The sequence below is a fragment of the Cyprinodon tularosa genome, unplaced genomic scaffold (genome assembly GCF_016077235.1).
Source record: "Cyprinodon tularosa strain WSP-4 unplaced genomic scaffold, ASM1607723v1 ctg1434, whole genome shotgun sequence".
Taxonomy (NCBI): domain Eukaryota; kingdom Metazoa; phylum Chordata; class Actinopteri; order Cyprinodontiformes; family Cyprinodontidae; genus Cyprinodon; species Cyprinodon tularosa.
In genome coordinates, this window is record NW_024038259.1 from 1 (window position 1) to 17,733 (window position 17,733).

The window sequence follows — 17,733 nt, forward strand, 5'->3', positions numbered from 1 at the left end:
CTCCAATCGTTTATTTTAGACACTGATCTCCTCTAGGAAGAAACCTGGTGGTTCACTGGGCTAATTGGGACCTTCAAACATTTTCTCCTTTCCTGGATTCTTGCCTGTAGCCCATTCTGCCTCTATGAGGTCTTTCGATGGCTCTAACTTCCTGCTTGGCGTTTCCTCTGACATCCCTGTCTGACCCCATATAGCCCTTCCTAATCAGATCCAGCCAGCTGAGCTTACCACAGGTGGATCCATAAAAGCTGTAGAAAAAAGGAGTAAAAACAGGATGGAAATCATTTTTTTAAGAAAAAGCATATTTAGAGGAGGGAGAGCAACTCCAAAAAGATTAGAAACGTTGAAATGGTCACTGACATTATGATGTCACCTTTACTATTTCATCTAACATTTAGTCTTTTTCTACATCTCTCTCATTTTCCCATAATCTCTCCTTTCCTCTCATTTCTGTCTGTCTTTCCATCCACACCTGCCTCCTATTCCTACTTAGTTGATTTATGACCTTGGAGTGTCATTCCGGCTCATCATGTGGGTGTGGACAGGTATGGCCTGCACTGTCTTCCTCAACTGCTTCCTGAATTGGCCGGGTGAATCCTTCCCGGCACCAGAAGACATCAGATACACGTTAGTGTTCATTCCTCTGACTTGATGTTAATTAACTAAGCTACTCAACAGAACTGTTTACTTATAATTAATTAGGCAATCATTGTTCCCGTTTCAGAAAACAGTTTAAACCCAACATGGTTCTATTTCCATTTCCATTTCCATTTTATGTAATTTTCAGCTTTAGTGAAAGGTACCATCAAATATTCCATTTACCATCTAATCACCCTCTAACCATTAGCTGTTATTTTGTCCCATTCTTCCTGTGACCACATTAAAATATCTCTAACAATATTATCGCACTTTGATTGTTTCTGCCTAGAAACAGACAATACTGCAGACAGGCAAGTCCAGCAGCTCACTTCATCTTCCTTATCTTTGAAAATATTGCTTTAAAATCAAGGCAGTAGTTCGCTGCATTCATGAGCACACAATAAATACATGTTGGATTTATCTACCTCAATAGGCCCTCGTTGCTTAGAGAATGTACCTTATATTACCTTGATCTAATCTCAATGAATTTTTTTCAGTGTCTCTAGATCAGACCCTTAAAGGCAACAAACAGGAAACTCAAAGAGAGGAAGTGTTTAGAGGAAGGACTCAAAGGAAAATGTTATTTTTTCCTTCCCTCTAAATGTCCTCTTGGCACGCAGTTTTTTATGGTTTTTCTAAGGGTCTGGTCCACAGACATTCATTTGAAGGAATCCAAAGACAAACAAGAAGCAGAGGCCTCATAGACCTCTATGTGTTTTAGTGATGTTGATCCGTGGAGCCGCCATCATGGGCGGGACTATCTAGCAGGCTCAGTAGATCACTGCATTCACTCAATCACTACTGATTATTGGAATTTTCACACTTTTTGTGCTGCCAACCTTCCAGAAACAGCCACCAGCAGAAAACCATCCCACTCCAATAGCTTCATTAATGGAAGCTCCTGTCCATAGGTGAACACTCTTAGGTGCAGGAGAGAAGTTATTTATCTCTAATTCACTGGAGCGAAGGAACGCTGAGAGAGGTGCTGATGGGCACAGGAAGCATAAGGTGGGCAGGTGTTCATTAAAGCAACTATGACGTCTGAGGCAAACGTTCTTCTGATTTCCACATTGCACCCTGGAGGGAGATTTTATCTACAATGGTTACATCAACTCTGTTTTAACGTAGCACTTCAACATCGTGTCACTTTTCCACAACACAGACTCAGAATATGCTGAACTTTATTTTTTCACTGTTGGTTCATAAACAAGCATATCCAGGTTTTAGAATGGCCTAGTCAAAGCCCAGACCTGAATTTATTCAAGAATCTGAGTAAAGAAATGTAAACTGCTAATCATAAACTCTCCATCCACTCTTCTCTCTCAAACTCTCCTCACAACCTCAGCTGTTTGCAGGAAAAATGGGCAAGAATTTCAGAATCTCAATGTGCAAAACTGATAGAGACATACCCCAAGTGACCTGCAGGTGGAATCGCAGTAAAAAGTGGCGCTAAAAAGTATTAACTCAAGGGATCTGAATAATATTGCACAACATTTTTTTTAGTTTTTAATCTGGTACAAGTTTAAAACTTCCAATAAATTTTGTTCCACGTCATGGTTGCATTCCACTTGTTTATTCTTGTAAGGTTTGCACTACAGATGCAGAATCTGGTGGAGAGTCAAAATGTTGCAGACTTAAAATGGGCAATGAGGCCCAGAAAACACACCGAAAGAGAAAAAAACATCAGGCTGGATCCAAAAATTGTAGAACTCTGTTTTTTATATATACACTGCTCAAAAAAATTAAAGGAACACTTTAAAAACATATCAGATCTCAATAGGGCAAAAAAAAAATCATGCTGTTTATTTCTACTGATATGGACTGGGTGATGTGTTAGGAACAAAAGGATGCCACATCATTTGATGGAAATTGAAATTATCAACCTACAGAGGGCTGAATTCAAAGAAACCCCAAAAATTACAGTGAAAAAATGATGCAGCAGACTAGTCCATTTTGCTGACATTTCATTGCAGCAACTCAAAATGGTATTCAGTTATTTGTATGGCCCCCCACGTACGTATATGCATGCCTGACAATGTCAGGGCATGCTCCTGGAAACATAATGTCCCAGAGGTGTTCTATTGGATTTAGGTCAGGTGAGCGTGGCGGCCAATCAATGGTATCAATTCCTTCATCCTCCAGGAACTGCTTGCATACTCTCGCCACATGAGGCCGGGCATTGTTGTGCACCAGGAGGCACCCAGGACCCACTGCACCAGCATAGGATCTGACAATGGGTGCAAGGATTTCATCCCGATACCTAATGGCAGTCAGGGTGCCGTTGCCTAGCCTGTATAGGTTTGTGCGTCCCTCCATGGATATACCTCCCCAGACCATCACTGACCCACCACCAAACCGGTCATGCTGAACGATGTTAAAGGCAGCATAACATTCTCCACGGCTTCTCCAGACCCTTTCACGTCTGTCACATGTGCTCAGGGTGAACCTGCTCTCATCTGTGAAAAGCACAGGGCGCCAGTAACAGACTTGCCAATTGTGTTCTGTGGCAAATGCCAATCGAGCTCCACGGTGCCGGGCAGTGAGCACTGGACCTACTAGAGGACGTTGGGCCTTCATGAAGTCTGTTTCTGATTGTTTGGTCAGAGACATTCACACCAGTGGCCTGCTGGAGGTCATTCTGTAGGGCTCTGGCAGTGCTCCTCCTGCTCCTCCTTGCACAAAGGAGCAGATAACGGTCCTGCTGATGGGTTGTAGACCTTCTATGGCCCTGTCCAGCTCTCCTGGAGTAACTGCCTGTCTCCTGGAATCTCCTCCATGCTATTGAGATTGTGCTGGGAGACACAGCAAACCTTCTGGCAATGGCACGTATTGATGTACCATCCTGGAGGAGTTGGACTGCCTGTGCAACCTCTGTGGGGTCCAGGTAGCGCCTCATGCTAACAGTAGTGACAGTGACCCTAGCCAAATACAAAAAGAGTCAGAAAAGATGAGGCTGATTGGAAACACCAGGTCCTTGTCAGGACTGCTCATGGGCGCACTTCCATGGCAACACCTGACCAGGTATCTTCAAAGAAAAAGAGAGTGGTCAAAACAAAATATACGGTATAAGTTACATCAATAAAGACAAAGTCTGAACCCTTCGCCCAATAACTCCATTTTTCTAAAAAGACAAGAAAGGCCTTTTTACAGCACCATTTAGCGAGGGGGTAAATTTTTTAATTTAAATTTTAGATCTTTATGTTTCAAGCCTGAATTGTCCAAAGTTTGAGATGTTAAAGGGGCCCAATAGTTTCACAACTGTAAATGAAACTTTCAAACTTCATCATTGAAGTCACAAAGATCTAATTGCTGTGATTTTACTCCTATTTATTTAGCAGTGTTAGCTACTGGAACATAATCCTTTACTTTACATATCTTTGACGTGGCAGGCCAGATTTGGCCTGCTTGTCTTGAGTTTGACACATGAACATGAAGTTATTGAAGACAGAAGCCAAGCTGATGCCTCCTTCCAACATGGTTGTCATCTAAACAGAGCCCCTGCCCTGATGAAGCTACCATGGCATGTAAAGACAGAGAAAACATAAAGTTAGAGGTTGCTGATGAAGGTTCTCAGTCATCCAGGTCAAAGTCATTCCGTAAAAATTCAGAAAATATCCACTGGACTTGGTTTTCAAAATTTGAAGACGTTTCTCCACCTCTCCAGGAAGCTTTCTCAATTCAAATGTTTGGATCCGCAGTGAGTTTGAGTCTTATATGGACAAGGCCTTGTATTGCTTGGAAACATGCAAATGGTAACCGATGAATGGGTCGTTTTAGTTCCATCGTTAGCCTGTAATATCTGAACCTGTCTATGATTCTAGGGGTCGGTCGTTAAACGGGGGGATTGCCATTAAGGGGGGATTGTCTCCTCTGGAGGAACAGAGGAACGAGGGACCTACCCGCTCCAGCCGGTGAACAATACCTCCTTAACGACCGACTCTTAACAATCATAGACAGGTTTCAGGTATTACAGGAGACAATCCCTAATTGTGTCTCTGCTTAAAAACAGATTTATGAACCTTGTCTACCAATATAATGATGCCTGAGAAAATCATTTTCAAGATATATAGTAGCTCTGCAGTCTGATTCTCCTTTCAATAAGAAAACAAAAGATATGTCCTTCCATCAATTTTCTGACACGCTTAATCCCAAGTGGGGACATGTCCATTCCAGTCCTTCAGAAAGTTACGCCAGTGCTTCAGATTGAGAGCAAACATTAGGAACATAAGGAACAATCAGATCTCTGATATCTATCTATGTATCTGGTTTAGTATATACTTTCACACCAATAAGGTCATTGTGTGTCATTGGGGCCATAAAGGAGGCATGGTAGAATGACAGACAGTGGAAGTCTGTCACCATTTCAACATATTTTACTCTCAGAACTAACAGCAGTAATAACATTAATATTTTTTAATGTAATTCTTTGTACATTAAACAAAAGTAAAAAAAAACAACATTAGTGAAGTTGGATGTTGTGTCAAAACAAAAGATTTAGTTTAGCTCCATTAAAATAAACCTCTGTTCATCAGTGTGAAAGCCTGAGGCGCGGATCGCTGACCTGTGGTGATCGGTGAGGTCATTAGAGGACCAGGTCACTGGTTAGATAAAAGTTCACATTTTTTTATACCTCTCAACAGTAAAATGAATAGTGATGAAGATAGGACGGCTGGGGACAAGTACGTCAACAATTTGATGATTGCAGAGGGAACGACGGGAGACAAATGGCCTGAATCAGAGCAAGAAGAGTCCCAAAGCACGACCAAAGGTACAGCCTTGTTCTCTGGTGTTGTATTCAGCCTTGTTCATGCATGTATGCTGTTTACCCATAAAGAAGTGCATGCAACCATTGATATTTATGAAAGAACAGTGTGATGGTACCATTCAAATGTCTTTGGAATGATTTATCTCCGCAGTCTGCTGCCTACAATAAAGAAAGGATCACATATAGGCTTTCTATGTATGAAGGTGCTTAGATCAAGATGCCAAACGACTCAGCATTGGATCTTAAAGGGACACATTATTAGAATTTAATGCCAATTGAATATGCTAATGATAAATCAGCTTTTTATCGCCAGTAGGTCTGTTGCTTTGCTTTAAGGGTAGTGACAGATGCATGGAGGAGATCTGAGAGAGATGAGTCGGTCAGGCGGCGATTGACAGAGGAGATCTCCAATGTTTACAGAGTATAAGATGTTAATCTCCATCATCTAACCCGCTAATAATGGGTCCGTAACTCAAACAGCTGATGTTGAGATTTATCCTAGAACTCGAGGACAAATTTTGGCGTTTAGATCTGACTTTTCTTTGTCATCGGAGGGAAACTTTTGTAGTTTAAACTGTTTTTCATCCCCTGGAATTTATGCTGCCATTTAATTCAATGCCTACACACTGTTTGAAACATAAAAGGCTGCAGATTGTATGGTAGACTTAATCATTCTAAGTCCTACTGACATTGTTTCCACTAATAAGGGTGAATAAATGAATCAGCTTTAATGCTCCATCTTCTAGAGTAAACAATAGCATTTTGGTGTTTTTATTCGAGCCTTGGTGAAAACACATTCTGTGCAGCAAATCCCATTTTAAACTGTTCTTACTTAATAACTCTGACCACTCTTATCTCAAAATAAATGCATTATCTCTCTACACTTCAGAAACGATCTAGAAATAAGTCAAAATGTCTTAAATTAACTGTATTTACCCTCAATTTGAGTCGGTAAATAAGATGATTTGCCAATGGAATGAGGATTTTTACCCCTAAAATAAGGTAATTAGACAATATACACTTGAAATAAGACAAATTAATTGTTTTTTTCGTATGTTAAATGTAAATTGTCTTCTTCCATTGGCAAAGTGTCTCACTTACCTCCTCAATTCAAGAAAAAATGCACTTATTTTAGGAAAAAAATGACTTATGTATATTTCCATGTTTTCCAGTGTACAGTACTGTCCGTATCCGGTCTCAGAGCTGATTCTGCGTAGTTCCTGGAATCAGACCATTTCAGATCTGAACTCGTGTTTGTTTCCCTGTTTGCCGTTCAGCTGCGGTGCCAATCTGTCACTCTGTCTGCTCTCCCATCTTCCTGTGGAGTGTCGTCGCCATGGCAATCACCCAGCTGAGGCTGATCTTCTTCATGGGAGCCATGAACAAGATGCTGGAGTTCCTGGTTACTCATGGTGACCCGAACGGTAGGTGTAAAACATGCATAACATCATGTGTTACAGGTCACATGTCTCTGTTCTATTGGTAAAGCTTAGCAGCTGCTGTGTCTTTCAGCTTCAGAGGAGCTACAGAGGGAGGCCGAGGAGCAAGGTAACTGTAACATGGAGCCAGTCCAGATTGAGTCTCCCTCCCATCCATTTATTTTCATCAATCTGAACTGATTCACTCTGCATGTCTCTGCAGTTGGTTTCTACTCATCCATCTTTGGTTCAACGCAGCTTCTGTGTCTGCTGACATGTCCTTTGATTGGATACATGATGGACTGGAAGATGAAAGAGTGTGAAGAGGAGAATCCCAGCCAACTAAAAACCAAGAGGTAGGAAAATATTGATTGGTTTGTCTAATCAAACAGGAAGTGGGATGATCAGTCTTTGTTTCAGTCCTTCCTTCAGGAACACTGGGACCCATGTAGCATAAAGAATGACAACATTAGATTATCAGAACTTATGACAATTGTTCCCTCAGCGTCTCAGAGCCCCCAATCAGAGACAGAAAGGTCCAGAAGCTGACCAACGCCATCAGAGCCTTCGTCTTTACCAACTTCCTTCTGGTCATGTTTGGAGTCATTTCCTTAATTGACAACTTGCCCATACAGGTTAGGAAAAAAAGCATCTAATGTAACTCGTCATGTTTTCCATTAAATTACATAGAGTCTTTGTACAGCAAATAAAAAGTAAATACTGTCAGTACTCTAAAAACTGTCCTGCTCTCTGGTCACATTTACCAGGTGGTGTCGTTTGTTCTTCACACCATAGTGAGAGGATTCATCCACTCCTGCTGTGGAGGCCTCTATGCTGCAGTGTGAGTAACACCATTAATTAGTGCTACGTTCACTCCACACACACTTTGATCAGCAGAAGCAATCGCTTTAGATGCAAATTCAATGGTTGACGTGCATCTTGGCGCAGGAAAAGGTCCTGAACCGTGTTTTAACAAGCAGGAGCAGCGCCTCATGAGCTTCTGAGCATCTGATGCACTTCACAGGCAGCAGCTACTGGTGTTTGAAAAATTGAGCCTTTGCTGTTGGACGCACCACATCAACCAATCAGGGAAGCTGATCTGGGAGCTGGCAGGGAAACACTGCTGATGTAGAGTGCTATGATCACTACTTTGAAACAGTTTATTAATGCCTAAATTAACTTAAGATGTAGAAACCTGCTGGCAGAATATCCATCCATCCATGTTCTGGCACACTTAATCCCAAGTTGGGTCACTAGGGGTGCTGGTGACTATCTCCAGGTGTCTACGGGTGAGAGGCAGGGTACACCGGTCAGTTCAGGTCGCCGGTCCATCGCTGGGCAAAACAGAGACAAATAACCATCACACACACATATACCTAAGGAGAGTTTAGAGAAGCCAAATCGCCTAACAGTCATGTTTTTGGACTGTGGGAGGAAGCAGGAGTACCCAGAGAGAACCCATGCATGCTCAGGGAGAACATGCAGAAACTCCATGCAGAAAGACCCCGCAACCCAGAACCTTCTTATTGCAAAACATCAGTGCTACCCACTGCACCACTGAGCAGCCCCGCAGCTCACCACAGAGAAATAATATTTGAAAGCAGGATGGTAATCTGGATGAACTGACTGCAGGTGGACTTTCTCATTTCAAAACATGTTCAAACTCCTTTTTACCCAGAGATCACAGCAAATACAGCAAAGCTGCTCTCTGCCATTGAACACAGGAGCAGCAGAAGCATCAGATGTGTCTGGACACACTTTACTGCTCGTTGACCTTAATGTGAACGAGCATCAGAGCTGAAGCAACAGAAACTTTTTGGCTGCTCAAAGCACGCCTGTTGTAGACATAGCCTAAGATTCTGACTAAAAACTTATTGGATTATGAAGGAACTAACATCTTATCTTCAATTTTTTTCTGCTTTCATACATTGTTATTTTGAATTAAATTGTATTACTGGGGAAGAGCCCGCTACTAATTTCTGTCCTTCTCCATCCCAGGTATCCCACTAACCACTTCGGCACTTTGACAGGATTCCAGTCCACCATCAGCGCTGCTTTTGCTTTACTCCAGCAGCCCCTCTTCATACTGATGGTGGGCCACCTCAGAGGCGACCCTTACTGGGTAGGGAGCTCTCATAACTGCCACAGCTTATAGCAGGGATGCATGAACTCCTCAGAATGTCATTAAAAATAAGATGCTTTAAATATCAGTTCAAACATTGATTTATTCCTGCTTCTGGCTAAATTCAGAACTCCAACTGGAGGAGTATGTTTGCTTTTTAATGTAGGATAGCATAAAGCAGTAATATATCAAAGCAAACATGAATCCGTGTTTTACTCTGTTATGAAAAGGCAAACTTTTTTATGATCATAAACTGGTATCCTGGTGCAAAGTAGATGAACTATTCTCCAAGGATGAACTCATGTTTACTTTCCTACCACAGATCAACGTAGGACTTCTAATCTTCTCCCTGGCCGCCTTTCTGTTGCCTTGTTATTTGTTCTTTCACCGAAAAACCCTGATCAGAGAGAAGGAGCATCTAGACACCAACCCTGCCCACCAATCAGAGAAGGAACTCGCTGACATTATCCAATCAGACTGTGGATCTCATCAGAGACGACTTGATGGACATTCAGAACATGGAAACATAAACAATGGGCATCCTATGTAATTAGGCTGGTTTTAGGAACTAGGAAGTTGTTGTTATTACTGATATCATAACCAATATTACCACCTTATTCCTCGACATGAACACCCATAAAATAAACCAAAGTAAACAGATAAAATGATGCAGGTCTAAGAACTACAATGATTCCTATAGCTAGAACTGTTTTCTCCACATTCTGATGGGTTTTAGGTTTTTCCTCTTCAGGTTACATTCAGCAGGTATCAATGTTCTTCACCCCAAATGAATGAAACTGAGGGACCTTAATGGTAGGCTATGTGATGAGCCCATTTTATTTCTTGTTGAATGTTATTCACACTGATTCTGTTAAATTTATCACTAAGCTGGAAGTTTTTTCTGTTAATAAGTTAGTAAAATCATTTTAGATAGGAAGCAAATACACAGATTCACATTAAAACAACCATAAAACAAGATAAAAAAGTAAAAAAGGAAATAAAACAAGACAGCATAAGAATAGTTAATTATCAGTTTTCAGTCATTTATTTTGTGACATTGATCCTTAATGTATGAATAATTAAAGATATAGAGAACAATCTTTTATTTCCTCAATCAGTGGTCCTTCTAACTGTCAGTCATTTTGGTGATATGTTTACAAAAGGCCGTCCTATGTGCTCGTCCTGTTGGCTATCTTTTCTCCGCATGCGCACTTTCAGGCGTATATCTGCGGTTTAGCTACGGTTTCAGAAAGTCATTGAAGCTCACCTTCTCACTGCAGTTCTTTGAAAATGGCAGAGAGTTGTAAGAGAAAAAGTGTCTATGAATTGTTTGAGAAGAAAAGAAAGGCCCTTCGCTGTGGGAACATTAGAGCCGGGTCGAGCTGCTAATTTACGTGACACCATTGAATGCAACGTATGGACGAACACACCATGCCAGTCACTTCTGATCTAAGCTCTGGTAAGGGGAATTCAGACAGATAGTAGAGCGAAATATTAAAGCACACTGACTACCTCCTGGCTTCCTTCCATCTTGCTCTCCATTGTTTACTGCCCTGATTTTGTTTTTTTTAGGTTGTTTTAAGGCTACAGACTGGGATGCTCTGTGTCAGCCACATGGAGAGGACATCAAAGCAATGACTGAGTGTGACTGACTACATCAACTCCTGTGTAGAAAACACCATCCCTACCAGAACAGCTTCCCAGATAATAAAGCATGGATCACAGGTGATCTGAAGGAACTGCTCAACAAGAAAAAACAAGCCTTTAAGAAGGAAGACAGAGAATTAATGAGGAGTTTGCAGAAGCAACTTAAGGTAAAGATCAGAGAAAGCGTGGAGGCATAGAGGAAGAGGCTGGAAAACAAGCTCCAGCAGAACAATATTAGAGATTGGTGGTGAGGGAGGAAGATGATCAAATAAATGTAATTCAAATCAGTTTATTTCTATAGCGCCAACTTACAACATGTCATCTCAAGGCACTTTAGAGCAACAATTCACCCTTAGAGAAAAAAAAAACAGATAGACCCAAAATGCAGAGAAACCATTTCAGTGAGACCAGGGAAAAGGTTTAACAGGTTTATTGAGAAGTTTGGTGGAGATTCCAGTGTTGCTCTGATTACTGCTCAACCGGAACTGAAAGGTGAGGGGAAGACACTGTGGTTAGTTCAGGTTCAGTGGGAAAATAGATTCTGGAACTTGAAGAGGAGGAAGGATAGGCAGACTCACGTTTCCAGAGAATTGGTGGAGTCTTAGACTCCAGTAGGTGAGGAATGTGTTCCGGTGTTTGTCTCATAAGGTGTAGGGTGGACAAGGTTACCCAGAATGCGGTTGCTTGTAGATGAACAGAGAAAACTGACTGCCACTCAGATTTCCTGCGGTACTTCAACAGACTGCGGTGAAGATGAATCCCTTGCTCAGTGTGAAACTCAAACGACTCCGCGGGGGAAAGTGGATCCAAACCTCCGGTTTGTATCCCCAGCTCAGTTTGAAGCACAGTAGATCCTTCCAGGGAGAAAAGGTCCGAAAATCCAGTTTGCTGGATGACTTCCTGCCGAGAGGCAAAGACAAAAATAACAATGTAAAGACTCAGCAAAACTCAGCTTGGCTAGAGTACCCAAAACTGGCAAACACTCCGGCGTCGAGGTAGTGGCAGTCAGCAGCTTAAGAACACTCCGTTAACGAGGTGACCCCTTGCAGGTGTGTGAGGAGGAGAATCAGAACCAGGCGCCGCCTGGTGGAGGAAGGAAGACAAATACACAAAAACACAGATCACTCAGACTGGAGTCCTAACAGATATGCTTGTAAATAGAGATACTTATATTAAATATAGAATATTTCTATAAGATACTGTATAAAAAATGTAGCTTCATTGTAGCCTCATCTGGTCTGTTCCTGTTTGGCTGTGACTCCATCCTGAAGAGAAATATCAGCTGTGCTGCTGCCATCAACACCTTTGTTTCTAGATGTTGGAGCTTGGTCTGTTTTCCCGTGTGGTCCTGTTTCTCTGACTGTGACTAACTGGATGTCCTCTCTTCATGAGAGCTGGCTCGGAGCTCGTCTTTCTGGCTGTGTGTTTCCTGGACGGGGCCGCTTGTGGAGCTGGTTGACAGTTGCCTTTTGTATCTATGCTTCTTTTTCTATGTCTGCTTCTGTCTCCTTGAACCCCTGTAGGCCTCAGCAGATGGCCGCTCACACTCAGCCTGGTTCTGCTGGAGGTTTCTTCCTGTTAGAAGGGAGTTTTCCTCTCCACTGTCACAAGCATGCAATAGACTGTTTTTCCTTAGAAAACTTTTAATCAGTTTGATTGATTAAAGTGCCTTCAGATGACAGGTGTTGTGAATTGGCGCTTTAGAAATAAACTGGATTGAATTGAAATAAGTATAAAAATGTAATTAAATAAAATAGTGTCTGGCAATAAGGCACACAATAAAAGTAACAATGAAAACTAAATTAAGAAGTATGCCTATATCATGTATTTAGTAGATGAAACAGTAAATAATGGCATGGACATAAAAAAGTAGTTGCTTTCAAAGAACACTGTCTGACTCACTGATGTGTGTTTTAGAGAGATGTTGTTTTCTTTGTTTCTTTGTTCAACACCGTATGAGAAATAGTTCACCACATACACATCCACTGATGTTAATAATACCATGATTGCCCCTTTAGTTTAGGGATTTATAGACATGCAAATACCAGCGAGACAGATTCACAGAATATGTTTGTTTTCCTGCAGGGAAACAAAAAGAGGCTAGGTTTCATTCTGCAGCCTTAGTCTGTGTTTGGGCTGGGTGGATGCATGGGTGTGCATGTTTCAGTTCAGCGTAGCTGTGTGGGCTTATCCCCACAGCCCCTGCTGTCATTTTAATCTGACCTATGAATGGTCAGAGTGTTTGTTTTTCATGTTTGGTCTGCTATCTGTTTGGGCGGGGGGGATATTTAATGGGTTAAAAAAAATCTGAAAGCCAGGAGCTTGTTTGTGGAATTTTAGTTTTACAGGAGGTTAACTGGACCCTTTACTGGGGGGGTGGGGGGGATTTACCAACCAGGCAGTTGCCTTCGGCCCCATAAGTTCCCGGGGGCCCCTTAAAACTCTGTTTCCATCTATGGTTAATACAAGTATTCCTTATTGGCGCACATTAATGATGTTTTTCATAAAAATCCTTTCACTAAAATGCCATCAGAACGCTGATAATATTAAGTGTGTCTCAGCCCCCCCTTCAGTGTCCACCATATTGGATCAGTCCATTTGCTGCACATGTTCAGAAAGGTCCAAACAGACAGCAGCAAACCATTTGAAAACAAACCATGCAAAGAGCAGTGTTGCCAACTTAGCGCTTTAGTCGCTATATTTAGCCACTTTTCAGACCCCTCTAGCACTTTGATTTCTAAAAAGCTCCTAGCGCCAAATCTAGAGACTTTTTTCTGCTACTGGAGACTTTGGAGACAACATCTAAAAGCAGCGAACTCTGCTCTCCAGAGCAAGTAGATTGGTAACCCCGCCTCCTGCTCTCCTCTATCTTGTCTGCTGTCATGATTCATGCAGCTATTATTTCATCCAAATGAAAAATGGAGAACAGATAAGCAGATCATGGCTTGTCTACAGTGAAAAGAAGGACTGGGTTATTTACTTTGGCCTTTTTGGAAACACAGGAAGGAGCAATCAGCTAAGTGAGCTTAGTGCTTGGAAAAAATCTTTCATTCCTTTTGTGACCAGAGGCGTAGCCAGAAAATGTTTATTTATTATTATTATTTTTTTCTAAAAGTGTCCTGCCTAGCAATGTGGCAATAAGAATAATTGTCTTGGTGCCAAAAAGAGCCTAACAGATTTTACTTTCACCAGTGGAGCAGTACGGCTATCACCATAGTGTTCCGCTTGTTTCATGAATATAAATTGCTTTATTATAATTATGCAGGGAGTTTTACGGATTATATGGACACTGCAATGTAAGTAGAACAGAAGAGGGAAAACAGAAAAAAAGGAAAAGATGAAAGAAAGAGGAGATAAAAGGGAGATAATGATAAAACATCTTCAGTCTGCTTCATCACCTGCAAAGAGATAAAAAAAGAAGAGCACAACCAATGGACATGGTACAAGACATACAACACCTAGATACTATCGCTGAAGTAGTATTATTTAATCTGACATGTACTCTGTGTTACCTGGAGATATGAATGTGGGCTTTCTGTATGGAAGTGAATCTCTGAGTACCTGGAACCAAAACACCTGTAGTTCTGGGAGTGCACTTGTGGATGTAAAGTTTATCCACAGTCCAAAGTGTATCCAAAGGAATGCTCAATTGTGGTTGTGGAGAGCCGAAGTCCAGCGCCGGGAGACCCAAAGCCCCAGATGCCCAAAGGGATCCCAATAGCGAAGGCACCAAGGAGGGGCCAGCCCAGGAAATCTGGCCCCCACCAAGGGAGGAGGAGCGACAGCCCCGAGGTAGTCCCAAAACCATTGCAATTCAAAAGCCCCCGGGAGCCGCGGGGAAGAGTCCGTGGGCTCCGTCGGCAACCAGCCACCCCTAAGTGAATATGGCTCTTGGCCCCAGGGATCCGAGGCCTTCCTCCAGGCCCACGACTCCCGGCGGCAGCCAGGGAACAGGGGTGTGAGAAGACCCAGATCCTCCCTACGCCTGCTCAGATGTGATGTTGTTGTGTTGCTCTCAGGTGTAATTAAAACTGGGAGTACCAAAATGGGGTGTCCAGCACTGTCAGGTCTAACACCTAGAACACTGCAAAACAAGGAAAGAAAGGCACAGAGTCAGAATTCTTTTTACTCTGCTGGTCTTGAACTTTCTCCTCGCTATTTATTAAAGTCAGCGGGGTCTCTAGTTACACAAACTGAGGTTAACTAAAGTAAAGGGAAACAAGATAGACAATTTATTATGCAGCATCAGTGAACAGGTCAATTTGCATTTAAATGTCTTGCGGTCAAATTATACGAGAACGGTTGGTTTCGTTAAGCTTGAGCAATACTTCCTATGAGTTGACCTGTACTGCTTGTGCAACACCCCTCTGGAACAGTCGTATGTCACACTTTATACATAATAAGAACAAACATTAAGAATCTTATACATAATTATTCCAACAAGCACAGTCCACCCCCCCTCTGGGAGACAGGCAGTGCCAGCGCAACCCCCCAATCGACAACCCAGAACCCTTAATATCTAAATGCGAGAGGGGATAGGGGGAGCCGACCATGGTGAGGCCCATGAAATAAGCCCCCCCGGGTGCCCTAGACCCCCAACCCCCCAGAAAATGCCCTACATAGATGCGTGTTGTGAAAATGTTGCAGATCTTTTCCATTGTCATTACTTACCTACTTTTCTCAATAATCCTTCTGCATGAAATTTATATTTAAAGTACTAATATCTACATAAATTGATTATTTGTTTATTTGTTTTTATCAAAATAGTTATTTATTTATGATTTCACCAAAGACTCCTAGATGACTTGCAGAGACACATCATTTTCTCTTTATCCCACATACGCAAAATCTAGTTCTGTACTTATCATCTTTAATGTCAGTATATTGATGTTCATTGTTAACCAAAGTGTTTTTGTTGTTGAGTAATGGCCACCCAAAAAAACAATAAAAGAGACAAGAAGAGAGGGACAAAATCTAGAAAAAGTAATGAATGTCTATTCTATTAACATTTCTCTATCTGTATAATGGGTCTGTTTTATGTGTTGTCTCCTCAATTGAGAGTAGGGTCACCAGATTTTGTTTTCTTAAAGGGAGGACACTTGTTTTGGGGGGGTGGTTCGGGGTGGGTTTTTTTGATTGGGTGGGGGTTGGGGGGGGCTGCTGGAGATGCTGGAAATGGTGAGGATGCTGAGGATGGTAAAGGTGCTGGGGATAGTGAGGATGCTGGGGATTGTAGGGATGGTGAGAATGCTGAGGATGGTGAGGATGCTGGAGATGGTGAGGATCCTGGGGATGGTGAGAATGCTGAGGATGGTGAGGATGCTGGAGATGGTGAGGATCCTGGGTATGGTGAGGATGCTGAGGATGGTGAGGATGCTGGAGATGGTGAGGATCCTGGGGATGGTGAGGATGCTGAGGATGGTGAGGATGCTGGAGATGGTGAGGATGCTGGAGATGGTGAGGATGCTGGAGATGGAGAGGATCCTGGGGATGGTGAGGATGCTGAGGATGGTGAGGATGCTGGAGATGGTGAGGATGCTGGAGATGGTGAGGATGCTGGAGATGGAGAGGATCCTGGGGATGGTGAGGATGCTGAGGATGGTGAGGATGCTGGAGATGGTGAGGATGCTGGAGATGGTGAGGATGCTGGAGATGGTGAGGATCCTGGGGATGGTGAGGATGCTGAGGATGGTGAGGATGCTGGAGATGGTGAGGATGCTGAGGATACTGGGGATGATGAGGATGCTGGAGCTGCTGGGGAGCCCCAGAGCTGACGGCGTGGTTCGGTGCCCAGTGTGTTTCAACTACGTGCTGCACTGTAGTCGACCAAAATCCCAGACAATTGAACCCCCCCCAGAAACGTTTTATAGTTTCTGGGGGGGGGGGGGGTTAGTTTAGTTTTTAAGTCTGAAAAGTAGGACCTGTCAGGGAAAAAGAGGATGTCTGGTCACCCTAATCTAGAGGGCCCCCTGCCTGTCTTTGCCTAGGGCCCCAAATGTCCTAACTGGGCCCCTGGCTGTCTTTGCCTAGGGCCCCAAATGTCCTAACTGGGCCCCTGCCTGTCTTTGCCTACGGCCCCAAATGCCCTAACTGGGCCCCTACCTGTCTTTGCCTAGGGCCCCAGATGTTCTAACTGGGCCCCTGCCTGTCTTTGCCTACGGCCCCAAATGCCCTAACTGGGCCCCTGCCTGTCTTTGCCTAGGTCCCCAAATGTCCTAATTGGGCCCCTGCCTGTCTTTGCCCAGGGCCCCAAATGTCCTAACTGGGCCCCTGCCTGTCTTTGCCCAGGGCCCCAAATGTCCTAATTGGGCCCCTGCCTGTCTTTGCCCAGGGCCCCAGATGTCCTAACTGGGCCCCTGCTTCAGCAGCCATGTTAATATCAGCTGCAGCAGAGCTCTAGCATCACTGTGGGTCACGGGAGGCAGAGAAAGGCTACTTTATAGCTTCTACCGGTGTTTCCAATCAATTCAATCGCGATGAGTGACCGTGACGTCACCCACTCTAGGGCGGGGCTTGGTCTCTTGGGCAATAGAATTCGGCGCTAGCTTGATTGACAGCGCTGAAGGCCAATCAGCGTTATTTCTAATGCGCAGCTCTGCTGCTGGAGCCAGGCTCTGGATGTTTTCTGATTAGGAGGAATCTGTGGGATCCTGGAGATGTGAGAGGAGGATCTGCTCCGGTCTGGGTTTAACGGTTAAAGTAGGGGCCCAGCATTCATCCAGCTCAGAGACCGGAGAGCCGCTGCTGCTGCTGCTCAGGACGATGGAGAGCTAGCTGCCATCGAAGGGGTAACAGTCTGAGCTTTATCTGGACCCGCTGCTCTGGTCCCGAGCTGATAATCCACCAGGAGCCGCTCAGACACTCCCTCCGCCGGGTCGCATCCCTCCAGGTGAGCTTAATGATTAGCAGTTAGCCGCGGCTAACAGCTGCTCAGCTAACGGCTGCTTTAATGGCGTCAGCCGGGATGATCAGGTCCTGTTAGCTTCAACAGCATCGAGGAGGGGGATCAAAGGAGCCAGTTGAGCTCTCATCAGGGTACCGTCACACCCTGCTGGCCGACATGGGCCCCATGATGCTCCCATCCATGGAGAAAACCTCCTCCATGCTGAAACAGGAGGAACATCCTGCTTCTCCTCTGATCA

General features: G+C 43.5%; 1 protein-coding gene across 1 annotated transcript; it reads left to right on the forward strand.

Moving 5' to 3' along the window:
* Positions 1 to 485: 485 nt before the first annotated feature.
* On the forward strand, positions 486 to 10,044 carry LOC119779185 (large neutral amino acids transporter small subunit 3-like). The gene is made up of 9 exons (XM_038278745.1): positions 486 to 627; positions 5,280 to 5,407; positions 6,682 to 6,828; positions 6,917 to 6,952; positions 7,046 to 7,178; positions 7,328 to 7,457; positions 7,590 to 7,663; positions 8,821 to 8,944; positions 9,267 to 10,044. The coding sequence occupies exons 1-9, from the start codon at positions 530 to 532 to the stop codon at positions 9,492 to 9,494; spliced, it is 1,098 nt and encodes a 365-aa protein (XP_038134673.1). The 5' UTR covers positions 486 to 529; the 3' UTR covers positions 9,495 to 10,044.
* Positions 10,045 to 17,733: the final 7,689 nt, after the last annotated feature.

Coding starts and splice junctions, on each gene's coding strand:
- LOC119779185 (XM_038278745.1), top strand. CDS start 530: ATGTGGGTGTGGACAGGTATGGCCTGCACTGTCTTCCTCAACTGCTTC. Junction 7,179..7,327: donor AGCCAACTAAAAACCAAGAG/GTAGGAAAATAT, acceptor TTGTTCCCTCAG/CGTCTCAGAGCCCCCAATCA. Junction 7,664..8,820: donor GGAGGCCTCTATGCTGCAGT/GTGAGTAACACC, acceptor TCTCCATCCCAG/GTATCCCACTAACCACTTCG.